General features: G+C 36.2%; 1 protein-coding gene across 1 annotated transcript in view; it reads left to right on the top strand.

The window, feature by feature from the left end:
- LOC146315960 (NT-3 growth factor receptor-like) overlaps nucleotides 1-14,979 on the top strand; it is a 262,392-nt gene that overhangs the window by 128,748 nt on the left and 118,665 nt on the right. The window contains exons 8-9 of the mRNA XM_084734986.1: nucleotides 1,989-2,101; nucleotides 14,468-14,651. Of these exons, the coding sequence (XP_084591112.1) occupies nucleotides 1,989-2,101; nucleotides 14,468-14,651 (297 nt within the window). The remainder of the gene's footprint in view (nucleotides 1-1,988; nucleotides 2,102-14,467; nucleotides 14,652-14,979) is intronic.

Genomic DNA, 14,979 nt, shown 5'->3' with positions numbered 1-14,979 from the left:
AATAATCTTTCTCTAAATTATGTTTTTGAAAGTTGTTGAAAGGTATGTAAGCCTCTATTGGAGGATATCATACAGTATGAAGTCATGCCTGCATTTGTCGTGCGTTTAAATATGTTGTCAAATTTAGCCGGTGTGAATTCTGTGTCATACGCCACCCAACATAATATTTGTGCATTCCTCTCAAAATTCAGGTCTTCTTATGACAAATGTTTAAGGGAACTGCAGTCCATTTAGATCATTTGTCTAGGTATTTCATTTGAAGGGATTTTTCCCCCCCAGTATAGATTGAAGAGGTATATTCATTTGTTCTATGTCTTTCCATTTAGCATCAAATGTAGGATTACACCAGCAAACCAAAAAGCATAACTGTGCTGCTTTATAATAAACAGTTTCCATGGACAGCTCCTCAGTTCCCCTCCCCAGCTCCTCCACTGGGGCTTCACTAAATTTGGATCCAACAAAATGTTTTGTTTGCTTTTAATCCAGTGGAGCATGGGAGCACCTGAGTCAACTGCAGTGTTTCTGGGGTCATCACTGTACAAAAACACAACTTCATAAGTTTATTCACCGATTTGGGTAAAACTGGATCACAACCAGTCACGAGATGAACACAACTTCTGAGACCAACAGGTATTGAAGTACCAGGGTTGTTTATGGAGTTCCTTTATACACGGATGGCTTTCCTTGTTGCTAAAGTAAGCTAGCAAATCACAAATTGTGGTTAGCTTAGTGACTCAGCCCCAGTAAGCCAAACCCAGCAAGAGAACCACTTTAGTGCTGTAGTCTATTCCCTGTCATCAAACTGGTTTCCATTGGTCTTCAGAGGTTGTTTTAGGCTGTTTTGGTCCTGGTCTGGCTGAGTTCAGTGGGGGCTCTCAGTCCAACAAGTGTCAGCGGACTGTTTTCCCTCCTAGCATTACATCAATGGACTGCTTTGCTGTGTGATGGGGGGAGGAGACACACAACACTTTTGCCTACTGTAAATGGCAGTTAATCTCTGCAACAAGTCCCTCCATGGTGGAAACATTTAAACAATAAACATCTTCTAGCTCAGTGGTTCCCAAACCCACCCCACTCTCAGAATCTGAAAAAGTTTGCACCACCCCACTCCACAATTTTTAGCAATCATAATCAATACTTAGGAATGGAACTGATGAAAAAAATTTAAAGTTGAAATTTAGTGAAATTAAGGTTAACAGGATAGAATCAACAAATTCTTGTTTGTTTATTCTCCTACATAGATCATATTCAACTTTTTTTCCACTCTTTTTCACTCGTTTCACCCCAGCAATAACCCCAGTTATAAATTGAAAGTACAACAATAACATATTTTTATTGATATGGTGAATATATTAGTATTTATACATCCATTAGTCTCAGAGCAGCTGTGATGAGTTTAACATTGTGCTGCTAGCATGGCTTCACTTATTAACTTTACTGGGTGATTATTAACATCGGTGGTGTTTTCATCCACAGCTCCTCTGAATCTCTGATTTGACATGTACTCTGTAAATCTTTTTCACATCTTGAGCTTCTGAATGTCATCAGCACCATTTGTGTTTCAAGGGCTAATAACAATGCTCATCTTTCTCTGCTGCTGTAAGACGATGACACTCTTGACACTAACAGCAAATTGTGTTTGCATTCAGATACAGTTTTGTAAGTCAAGTTTTGTAAGGCCGGAGAACAGACACACACACTCTCACACCTTCCAAATCGATTGAAACAGATTGTGATGAGAGCAACATATTAAAATGATAATGGAGGTCTCGCCCCTCCATGTCTTTGTATTTTCTCTCTTCCTGTCTTGTCTTTTCATGTACTGCAACAATACATCAAGTGCACTGACACACAATATGAGCTTCACTGTAGTGCAGGTACATGTGACAGTGTGATGTAATAAAATACTTTTATGTCTTTGTCTGTTTCAATTACACAGTGAACAGTGCTCATCTGTTCTCTCTATCTGCTCTCTGTCATCCCTTCAGTTCCTCCCTCCATCGTGAAGCTGAAGGAGCCAGAACGCCGCCATGATACCTGCATAGAGTTCACTGTTCGAGGTTCTCCCCATCCGACTTTACGATGGTTCTACAAAGATAAGGTGTGTTTGATTCATCTATCACTATGACAATTAAATCATGCTTTGCTCAAGTGGCATTTTCTGGCTGCTCTTTCTGAAAGTTCGTCCTCCTGTGCTAAATGAAATTCTGTTAATCCACCAATCCACCATTAAGAAGCAAAAGTATATATTTAGGTATCAAAATGGAGCAGAATATCAAAACAGCAGAATAGGTTGATTACCAATAACTCCAAAACGTCATATGCCTATATGATCACTGGAGAGTACCAGAACCAGGCATACCGGACCTTAAAGGGATAGTTCGCCCCAAAAAAATGAAATTTCAATCATTATCTCCTCCTGCCGATTGAAGATTGTATTTATTTTGTTAGTCCACAAAACACTGCAGTGTTCAGAATCTCCCAAACTATGGAAGTGCATGGTGACCAGTTTTCAAATGAAAAAACAACCCCCAAAAAAACATAAAATGCCTCCATACTGCTCATCTGGTCTTTTTTTTTTTTTTTTTTTGTTAAATTGACATGTTGGGGCTTTAGGAGACTTGAATTAAACCAGATGAGTGTGGAGACATTTTATGTTTTTATTGTGTTGTTTCTATGTTTAAAAACTGATCACCAGGGCTTCTGGGTATGGCAGCGAGGCGAGCAGTAGCATAATTCAGAGTTCCCAGAAAGGTCCAACATTTTCCCCAGTTTAGAGAATTTCTTCATGCTTATTTCACTCTAAATCTTAAGGGGAAATATAAACTAAGGAAGACTAAGACCACAGTAAACCAAAACAGCAAAGATATTTAGGAAATTGCGACAGGAGGAGCTGATGAAGTTGTTGGCACATGTGAAGCTAATGAGCATGCGGCCATGGATGCCCTGCAGGTCTGCATTAGGGATATCCATACTGAAAGAAAGGCAGGACCTGAAAGGACATGAAAAAAGAATGAAACACTTTCTGCGAGACAATCAAACAAAATATGAAGGAAGAGCTTGGGAACTTTAAAGAAGAAATCAACCAGAAACTGAGTGAGGTTGGGACAGAACTGAAAAATAAGGAGATGAGGATGATGGATGAAGTAGAGAAACGTGTGGCTGAGGTTGAAGAGTGGAACACCAATGCAGAAGACATGTTTCTCCAAACAAGGAACAAGAGCGCATCCAGTCCAAGTTAAGAGACTTAGAAGCACGTTCCTGCAGGAACAAACTCTGTATCTTTGGAATCCCTGAAGGGGAGGAGGGGGACAATGCATGTGTGTTTCTGGAGAAATGTATCAAGTCTGAGTTACAGCTCCCAGATGCTGATCTTAAAAAAACAACGCTGTCATAGATCACTCACACCCAAACCACTACCACAAGCTGCCCTGAGATCCATGATCACTTGCTTCCTCGTCTACAGAACCAAGGAACTGGTGCTGAACACCACATGGAGAGAAAAAGAGGTACATCTCCATCGAAAGAGAATTTATTTCAATCATGATTACCTGGTAGAAATCATGAAAAAAAGTAAAGGGAATATGCTCCGCTGAGGAAGGTGTTAAAAGAAAAGGGACTTAGGTTTCAGACACTGGCTCCTGCAAGACTCTGAGTCTTTTATGAAGATGGACTCACATATAACAATGCAAAAGAGGCAACAGAGGACATGCTGAGGAAGGGGATATTGCCAGCCTGAGGTGCACCTGTGAGTAAATAATCAAAGACAATTAAAATGAAGTAAAAGAAACAGTACGTAGAAAAGAACTTGTCAATCTCGAAAAATAGACATACAGGTGGCTTTAAAGGGTGTTCATTGGCCGAACATAGTTTGAGTATTATCTTTGTTCTATCTTCTGTGTGTATTTGTAATATGATCATAAGAATAAGTGTTCTTAGCTCTAAGTTTTACTAAAATATGCCTATTGCACTAACAACCACTAATCATGTTCTGATAACACTCATATGAGGATGTCTGTGTGTGCTTGGACAGGCCCTTCACTAGGAGGTTTCCCCTCCCTGTTCCCAAGTTATTTTTGTACTTCACTGTTGGAGGTCTCTTTTGTTCTGATGGTTTTTTGTGTTGCCCAAATGTGTTTTGTTCATGTTACTGGGTCAAGAGAGGAGCATAATGTGTATATTAGACTTAAGGGATAGGATGTCAAATCAGGAGTACAATGCAATTACTTTAAATGTTAATGGACTGCAAAATCCCATCAAAAAGAACAAATCAATAACTACAATGAAAAGAGAAAAACAACAAATACTTTTGTAGGATCTGGCAAGAGACTAATCTCTGTGATAAGAACACGAGAAGTTAAACCTCCTTGGATTTAAGAATACATATTATTCATCTTACAAACAGGGGCTGCAACATTAATTTCAAATAAAGTAACATTCCAACTAACAAAACAACAGATAACAGATACAGAGGGACGATATATTTTAATTAAAGGATATATTGATCATAAACCAGTGACACTACTAAATGTGTATAGACCTCCAGGTAATGATAAAATATTTATTAAGAAAATATTTAATACAATCATTGAAGACACCTTGGGGACTGGAATATACAATTACAACCCCCCTTTAAATCCACCAATGTAACAAAGAGAATAAATCCAGAGACAATCACTGTCAAAAAACTCCTTCTTGAAGCAGGTATCATGGGTATTTGGAGGGAAACTCATTCAACAGAAAGACAGTTCACGTTTTTCTCCCATCCTCATAGTATATATTCTAGCCCTCTGATGCATGAATTATGAAAGTCTTGGTCAAGATTTTTTGGAAATTTCAACACTGTATAGGCGCAATGTTTAGGCCTAAATAAGAAAACCAATGACACTCATAGCCGTGAATCTTACACCTGAATGTGTCGAACCATCTCCAACAGGAGAAACATTATTGTGAGTCTCCACAGTTCTATAAGGATGCAGGACAGTATTACCAAGCCCTTATATTAGCATGTTGGAAGAAAACACGAACTGACATTTTAGTCTCTGCATCTCTGAACACTTCTATGTTCATCACACATAGGCTGTATGAAAGGTCGCAAAGCTTCCAGGGCACAGTGGCACACAACATTGCATGCAGATGTATTTGGTCTTCCGTGTGCATGCAGCATCATGGCATCTGTTTGCATTTTTCAACTTGGTGAGTTGGGGCCAGTGATATCCTGTGCCAAACCTGACCTCACAGGCTACTTTGGTGACTGCTCTCCGCTTCACGGGTTGTGGGGTCCCACTGGGTCTTCCTCTTTTGCTTTGCTGGAGGGTGCCACTATTTATCAGTGCACGAGCCACAGAAGCTTTGAAGAGGAGGAGTCTCATCTTTTCCAAACCAGACATCAGGTAGAAGTGCCAGGGATTTACAATGGTCACATCCAAAAAATTAAACACTCGGATGTACCACTGCTGGAAACAGATGTCTGAAGAAATCTATGGGATCTCTTCCCTCCACATTCAATTTCCACTCTCCTAGAAAAGGAGGCAAGTCTCCATCAAAGTTATTGTCTTGGACTTTCCAGATATTTTTGCGGGCTTGAGTATGGTCAGGTGCCATGTGCCCATCTTCCACAGCACCCTGATCACGCTGAACTTCCTCTGCATCCTGCCCCTCATCATCCTCACTTTCTGCATCCTGACTCTATCTTCATCATCCTCAGCTCCTATGTCTCTGTTCTTCTCTGGCAGCCACTCATCATCACTGTTGTCACTATACTCATCATCACTGAACTCATCATCACTGGAGCTGGACGGAATTTCCTGGACTATTCTATAGGCTGCCTTATTCTTTGCTGCATTTGAACTCTACAAAATATGATAAAATAATTATTAGAGCAACACAAACTACAGCTAATCTGCACAAAAATGTATATTTTAAATGAATAGCTTATAAATATAACAATTATACACTGACTTATAACCAAAACAGTCACAAGAAACAGTGAAGCAATTATATGACTTGTGTTAAAAAATATACTGGGTGATGCATGATGTCCACTTCAGTGGACACATGGTTAATCGTAGTTTTCTACATATTGGACATAAAAATTTCATATTCCAAACAGATAATATCCTTACTTAGATGTTACTGTATATCATCATATTTTTTTTTTTTTACCAGTGGGGCTCTTCCAGCATAAAAGGATTGACAGGATATGCCAGCAGTGGTCGGCAAGGGTGGCTGTTTGTCGGCCATCTTGGATTCAGAGGAAATTTACTTGCAGTTACACCGACTGACCACTGAATTGACCTCAATGGAGTATGGCAGCAGAGAGCACTCTAGAGGCTCATATGCAGTTCCACCATAGAAACCAATGCATTAAAGAGAAAATTACTTTTTAGTAGCTGTCCACTGCAGTGACCGCTATGCACCAGAGGGCTAGAGTTGATTATTTTTTCATGTTGAACTCAGACAGAGTCATTCAATGTGAAATGGTCAAAGACATTTCAGATCACGCAGGTGTGTATCTATCTCTACATCTGGATACCGAAGTTAAAAAGACAACATGGAGGTTTAATACTAGCTCATTTAAATGACCCATTGTGTACAAAATATATTGAAAAGAAATTCAAGGATTATGTAGGACACAATGACAATGATGAAGTATCTCCAAGTACTGTATGGGATGCAGCCAAAGCAGTAATCAGGGCAAAACTCAAAATGTGGTCTTCCATTAAGAAAAAGGAAAAGCAGAAACAATTAAATGATCTATTAGATAAGCTAAAAAAAACTAGAAATTAAACATATGAACCTGAATGACCCACAGATATGAGATCAGATAAACTTGACTAAAATTTAAACAAAATAACTGACAGTTTTGAGGAGATGACAGCTAAATTTACTGAACAAAGATATTATGATAACGGGCCAAGAAAATGTTTCATAATCTAGAAGAGATACAACGTTCCTTCGAAAATGACTATAAAGACTTGTACACACAACCAGACCGCGGTGGATCCTCAAGCATTCAAAACTTTCTAAATTTGTTGGATCTGCCACCAGTTGGAATAGAACAGAATAAAATAATTACATGTGAAATAACAAAACAAGAATTGGATAATGCATTTTCATGACTCAAACAAAATACCAGGTGCAGATGGATATCCAGTGGAGTGATATAAAATATTCAGGGAAATATTATTACCAATATTATTGAAATGCGTCAGTTTTATACTTAAAAGGGAAGAGATGCCAGTATCTTGGAGATGAGCAATAATTTCTATAATTCCAAAGATAAATTTGAGTGCAGTTCATAGAGACCAATATCTATTCTAAATTTAGACTACAGGCTGTTTGCTTCAATAATTACAAAAAGATTAGAAAACATAATTCCAGACATAATAGATGAAGAGCAAACAGGATTTCTCAGGAACAGACACACAAGATAACATAAGATGGGTTCTACACTTAATGGACCATATGAGTAAGAATAAAGATAAATCTATTGTTCTCAGCCTTGATGCTGAAAAGACACTCACCTACAGCAGGATACAAACTAATGGCAGTTTAACTAACCCTGTACCACGTAAAAGAGACTGCAGGCAAGGCTGCCCGCTAAGCCCAGCCTTGTTCACTTTATTTATCAAGCCACTTACACAAGCAATTAGAGAAGATCAAGAAATACAAGGAATTAGCATTAAAGAGGCTGAATTTAAGACCTGCCTTCATGCAGATGACATATTGATCACTCTTTCCCAGCATGATTTGAGTTTACCTAAAATGATGTCCTGTTTGAAAGCATTTGGTAACTCTGGTTATAAATTAAATACACAAAAGACACTAATCATGTCATATAATTATGGACCTGCAGTACAAATATATAATCTTTATAACTTCAGTTGGGATAATGACACTGTTCAAAATTCCAAAGGATTAATCTAATATTTACACTACAAATTACTGGCCACTTAACTAAAGAAGTAAAAGCAGATTTGAATAGATGGACGTTATTACCATTGGACTTGTATAGTCAAGTAGACATAATTAAGATGATTATTTTACCATGATTACTTTTTCTCTCTCAATCAATACCCAGAGAGATGTTGTGGAAAAGAATGTTTTCTGGATTCATATGGAATATAGAGGTCTATATTTATGGCAAGGAAAACCTAAATCGCTGGACAAAAACAAACTTCAACATTTTGTTTAGTGAATGTTGTAAATTAAGATTGGAAAATCAAATTAAATTGTTACAATGGGTGGCACATGATAAAGACTTTAAACCTGCCAAGACTGAGAGATGATATAAAGTTCGCTATTTGGACACTTCCTGTTTCCTGTTTGGCCGCAACAACAGCATGAACTTTGGCTCCAAGCCACTCAGGTTGTTTTAGATTTCTGGTCTTTTAAAATAATTTTAAACTACAATATAAACATTTTTTAATTATATTTTTAAGTCATATATGAAGATGTGTTGCTGAAGTGCGGATGAAAAATGCTTTAAGAGATTTTTGATGGATTGACAATTCGGGCCTACTGGATCCTCTATACCACCTGCTGTCATTGACAGTGCACTGTCTACTCAAAGAGAGCTACTCTACTTCAAGTTACTGTGGACACTGTGAAGAATTAAAATGCCGAAAAAAGGTGAGGAAGATTTTGTCACTCTATCTATGGTTCATGAGCTGCTGGAACAGCAAAAGGCTTTTTACAAGGAATTACTTGAGCAACAAGAGAATGCCTTCAAGTGATTGCTGAGTCTGTGTTTGCCTGCATGGACAATCTTCTTTAAGATGTATTGAACATGTCCAAAGACATTCAAGATCTTAAAGCTAGCCTCCAATTTTCACAAGCAGACTTGGATGACCTGTAAGCCACCAAAGCATGCAGCACTGATAAAATCCAAGTTATCTCTGACAGCTTTTCTGATTACCAAACTTCCATAAATAATCTGTTTGAAAAAATTGATTATTTGGAAACCCAGTCAAGAAGAAACAACCTGCTAATAGATGGACTGCCAGACTCAAAATCTGAATCTTGGAGTGAGACTGAGATCAAGGCAAATAAAGTATTTTCTGATCTTAAAATAGACTCCAAGCTCATAGAAATTGAAAGATCTCATCGGACTGGAAAATATGACCATGCTGGACGTCCCAGATCCATTGTGGTCAAACTGCTTCAATACAAAGACAAGGAAGAAATTTTGAAAAGAGCGAAATCACTTAAAGGGACTAACATCTTCATTAACGAGGACTTTTCTGAGAATGTGCGCATGAAACAAAAGGAATTGCTGCCACAACTCAGAGAAGAGAGGAGGAAGGGGAACATTGCCTTTCTGAAATATGATCAACTAGTTGTGCATCCTCCCAGATCTAGTTAATCTCCCCCCAGCTATCTCTCAGCAACAAATTTAACAGATTTATAGATATTATGCAACTATGAGTATTGTTGTCAAGCTGTCATGTGTGATGTAAATAATTCAAATTCTATTTCTTTAGAAGAGTTGACGACTGAGTCACAGGATTTAACTGACAGCAAGAATATGATGTATAATGACTGCTTTGATCCAGATATAAACTTCCTCAACTCAAGAAGACACCAAGGTCTATGCAGCTGCTATAATGAAGAGGAGTTCAATATATTCACTAACAGTTTACTAGATTGAGGGCATAAAAATACTTTTTCAACTCTTCATTTAAACATACGCAGTTTACCAAAAAATTATGACCATTTTTTACAATATCTGTCAACTTTAAATCATACATTTTCAGTGCTTGCTCTATCAGAAACATGGCTCACTGATGATATAGCTTCTACCTATTCAGTGTCACATTATAATGCTGTGCATTCATGCAGACAAAACAAAAGGGGTGGAGGAATTTCAATCTTTGTTGACAGTAATTTTCAGTTTAGTGAGAGACAAGAACTTAGTAACAGCTTTGACAAAATTGAAGCAGAATCCATTTTCATAGAAATACCAACTTTCAGTAGTTTTGGTGGGAAAAATGTTATAATTGGTTGTATTTATCGTCCACCAGATACTGATGTTAGTATCTTTAATGATGGTCTGCCTTCTACTGAAGAGCTGATAAGTAACAAAGGAAAGGTATGCATTCTTCTTGGAGACTTTAACATTGATATACTTAAAAGAAAGTCTACTTTTTCAACTGAATTTCTGAATATTTTTTATGCATCATACTTTCATCCTCTCATCTACAAACCAACTAGAATAACAAATAAATCTGCAACTTTGATTGATAATATATTTACAAATTATTTTGATCATATGATCAGTTCTGGATTATTTTCCAATATTTCAAATTTTCTTAACCAAAACAAATCCACAAGAGAAGTCTGATGTGAGTATGAAATGTCACTCATTTATAGCTCTGATGGAGGAAGCCTCATGGGATGAAGTCTACAAAAATCAGGATGCTGAATTGGCTTACCTTACATTTATGAAAATTTTTACATCCATATCTGATAAATGTTTTCCACTCGTTGAAATAAACAGGAAAAGTAAGTCTAAAAATTCTAAGCCCTGGATCACGCCAGGTCTAAAAAGATCTTCAATTAAAAAAAATAAATTATACAAAAAATGTGTTGTTAGTCCCACCCCATTTAATATTGATGTTTACAAAAATATAAGAATTATTTCACAAAATTATTACAAACTGCCAAAAAAAAACTACTTTTCAGAAAAATTTTAACAATCCCGTAATGATATAAAAAAACACATGGAACCTCATTAACGAATTATTGAATAAGAAAAAAGCCTCCACAACTATCCCATCTCAATTATTTGATGGTGTGAGAAATTATACTAATCTTTCTGACATAACAAATGGCTTCAATGACTTTTTTTATAAATATCAGTCCTTTCTTAGCTAAAGACATAGAGAATACAGATGAATCCGTCTTGGTGAATATCGATGAGCAGTATCCTTGTATCAGTATGTTTGATCCCCCCACCTCTAAAGAAGTACATGACATTATATTGGATATGAAAAATTCTGGTCCAGGACATGATGAAATAAGAGCTAGTCTTGTAGTCTTGTCTATTGTTGAGCCCCTTACCTATGTTCTAAGTTTATCCCTAAAAACAGGTGTTGTACCAAGCGACCTTAAATTAGCTAAAGTCACTCCGCTATTTAAATCAGGTGATTCTAGCACATTTACAAATTATCGTTCCATATCTGTTTTACCTAGTTTTTCTAAAGTTTTAGAGAAACTAGTATATTCAAGAATTAAAAAACATTTAGATGAGAGCAACATACTGTACAGCCATCAATATGGTTTTCGGAAAAAAATGTCAACTGAAATGGCTCTTTTACAGCTTGTTCATAAAATCTCTACAGCTTTAGATAATAAAAAAAATTCTCTTGGCATATTCTTAGACTTGTCAAAAGCCTTTGATACTGTTGATCACAACATCCTTATTGCTAAGTTACAAAAATATGGCTTTCATGATGTTGCTCTGAAATGGTTGACTGATTATTTAAAGGACAGAGAACAATATGTATCTATAAATATACAAAATTCAAATAGAGCTAAGCTGCTTTGTGGGGTTCCTCAGGGTTCCATTCTTGGACCTCTCTTGTTTTTGATATATATGAGTGATTTACCCAGGGTTTGTAATAATGTCCTGCCTCTTTTATTTGCTGATGACACGTCTTATTGCTTCACATGAAAATTTTGGCACACTGATTCAAGAAGCAAATGAAGAACTAAATGGTTTCAGATGAACAAACTCTCTCTCAGTATAAATAAATCTAATTTTATAATATTCTGTAATAAAAATAAAAAGTATTCAAAAGAAGAAGCCAAATTATTTATAGACAATATTAAATTCCTCGGTGTCATAGTAGACAAAAAATTAACATGGAAATACCATATTGAATTTGTCTGTAAAAAGACTATGAAGTCAATTGGAATTTTGAGTAGAGTTCGTTCATTGATAAATCATTCTTGTATTCTAACTTTTTATTGCAGCTTAATTCATCCTTATATTATGTACTGTAACACCGTGTGGGCTGCCACATGTCCCACTTTTCTCAATATGATTTTATCAGTTCAAAAGAAGTTTTTGAGAATGATGAGTTTTGCTAAAAATCTGATTCATCTGCTCCTCTTTTCATAAAATACAAACTACTATCAATTTTTAATGTAAACATATACCAGACTTGTGTGTTCATGTACAAATATGTACACCTAACTCATCAATTGCCGAGCACTTTTCTGAATTTTTTTAAGTTTTCATCAGACATTGATTCTCATTATACAAGACACTCAAAAGACTTCCATCTTCCATATTGACGGACTTCCCTGAACCAATACACATTGAAATACAGAGGACCATCTCTTTGGAATAATTTACCTATATCTCTACAATCAATTTCTACATTATCTTTGTTCAAAAAACATCTGAAAAAGTTTTTAATGAGCAAATAGCAGTTTTAATGAGCATTTTTTCCTTTTTTGTTTGTTTTGTTTTTATGTTTGTTTGTTTTTTTTTTTTTTTTTGTTATACTTTCATTTCTGTATATCAGTTTTATATCTATTTAGTCTTGACACCTTGAAGTTGTCCATGTTAATTATATAGGGGAGGTATCTTTATAAGCCTTTTTGGCTTCCAACCTCTCCTGCACAATGTTTTAATCTTTTGTTATTTTATTGTCTTTGTACATATATATATATATATATATATATATATATATATATATATATGTATATATATAATGTGCAAATAAACTAAACTAAATACTGGTCCTTTAAAGGTATAACAACATACTGTCTCATTTCTGACAGTAGAGGATTAGATAGCTTCCAAAAACTTCAAGATAAATATTATTTAGAAAAACAAGACTTCTACAGGTACCTTCAGGTTAGAGCCCACTTTAACTGTAATATGAGAACAACAGAAGAATGAAATAAAGACTTAATTAACATCTTGATGGATGCATACAAATCTAAACTTAACAGAAAACTGATTGCTAGAATCTATTCATGTTTACAGTCACACAATGGGAGGTTCACACTATATGTTAAAGCTAAATGAGAAAAAGAAGCTAAAATAACCATCTTAGAAGAGAACTGGCTGAACATTTGTAAAACCCAATTGAACACTTCAAGTTCAGGTCAGTGGAGGGAATTTACATGGAAAAATATGATTAGATGTTTCATCAATCCGAAAAAATAAAGCAATTTCAGAAAGATCAGCCAAGGTGTGGACAGTGCTGGAGGGAGTGGAAACTCCCAGGCAGATCATTTCCACATCATCTGTCCAATGATCAAGCCTTACTGGGGGGAAACAGTAAGAATGATTAATTCAGTAATTGGTTTTGAAATTAGACACGATTTCTGTACAATATATCTTGGGAATATCTCTGCCACATATACTGTGAGTTCAAATTTAGTGTAATTTATTTCATATAATTACTGATTATTGAATGTATAAGCACAATTTTACTGTTGCATCACACAAGGTGCTGGTAATCTTAAATGCAAACCATGAGACTTTTAAGAACTGAATTACAGAATAAAATGGCTTTTAATCACTGTTTATATTCTTTGTTTTAGAGGCTGAAGATATAAAAATACTGATTAGCATCAGCTGTCAGATAAATGTAGCAGAGTAAAGATTATAATATTTGTGAAATGTGGTGGATTAGAAGTATAAGGTGGCAGAAAATATAAGAACTCAGTCACACGGCACACTAAAAAGATGTAATAAACTGCACTTTGTGTTAAATTAGATTAAAACTAGAAATATGTTCTTTATTAGATGGTATAAGACCCTTTATTTGGAAACATTAACATTTCCATAAACATGGAAACATTACAACAGAACTGCACTGAAAACTAAAGTGAAATCACATATCTGCTACTTCTTGCATTCTCCTGGTTGAATCACATTACCTGCCTGCAGTATTACAATATGTCTGTTCAGTCACCCATAGACAAAATATTCCTCTAACTCTATAATATTGACCTTTACTTGGTAGATCTGGTTTACTAATTGGGAAGTAGCAGATGTGTGATTTCACTTTAGTTTTCAGTACAGTGTTGCTGTAATGTCTCTAATTACCCTCCAAAAAGCAAAATAAGTGTTGAATAAACAGTCTAATACTGTCTAATAAAGAACAGTAAGTTTTTGTGTGAGTTGATACAAAAGAAAGCTTGTTACATCTTATTAGTGGACTGTAAAATAAAGTGCTACCATACTCAAGTCAAGTACAAATATCTGACAACTGTAGTGTTGTTACATCTCATTACTGGTTACAAGTTGATCAGCAGTCAGTTGATTTTGCCTCAGGTAAGGGGTGGGATGGCCGGCAATTTGGTAACCACTGGTCCAAGATGACATTTTGATTACATGTTAATATGCTGAAGATATTTCTCTCAGTTGGTCCGAAGGTTTTCAGTGATTGATTTTGATGTTGCTTGTTCTTTTGTTGCTTTTCTGTCTCTCCCCATTCAGGAAATTACCCACACTGAGTATGTGCGCCCTGACATGGATATTTATCAGGACTACATAGAGGGCTGCCTCACCTTTAAAAACCCAACACACCACAACAACGGCAACTACACGTTGGAGGCCACCAACTACCTAGGTGTAGCCATCAGTACTGTGTATGGACACTTCCTCGACAAGCCCTTTGATGGTAAGGACTTTGAGGGACATGTTGAGTTTATCTCCTACTATTAGAGTATGTAGTTTGCTGCATACTAGAGGACTCATCAGCAACAGACAATACTCCTCTTAACATCCTAATATGCGACTACAGGAGTCAAGAGTTTACATGGCTGACTGTAAAACATAAACTCACATTATAAAGTGAGAATCGGGTGGGTGAGGATGTTATGCGATGTAGTGATTACTTTCCTTGTGTTTGCAAACTCTTTAGATATGTACACATGACTGCTATAAAAAGTACTAACCTCCACTATCCCCTTCACTTGTGAGGCAGCTGGATTCAGGCAGCTATAGAC

The sequence above is a fragment of the Lutjanus erythropterus genome, chromosome 13 (genome assembly GCF_056507025.1).
Source record: "Lutjanus erythropterus isolate fLutEry1 chromosome 13, fLutEry1.hap2, whole genome shotgun sequence".
Taxonomy (NCBI): domain Eukaryota; kingdom Metazoa; phylum Chordata; class Actinopteri; order Lutjaniformes; family Lutjanidae; genus Lutjanus; species Lutjanus erythropterus.
The sequence above is the reverse complement of the archived record's forward strand: the minus strand, read 5'-3'. Positions and strand labels throughout refer to the sequence as shown.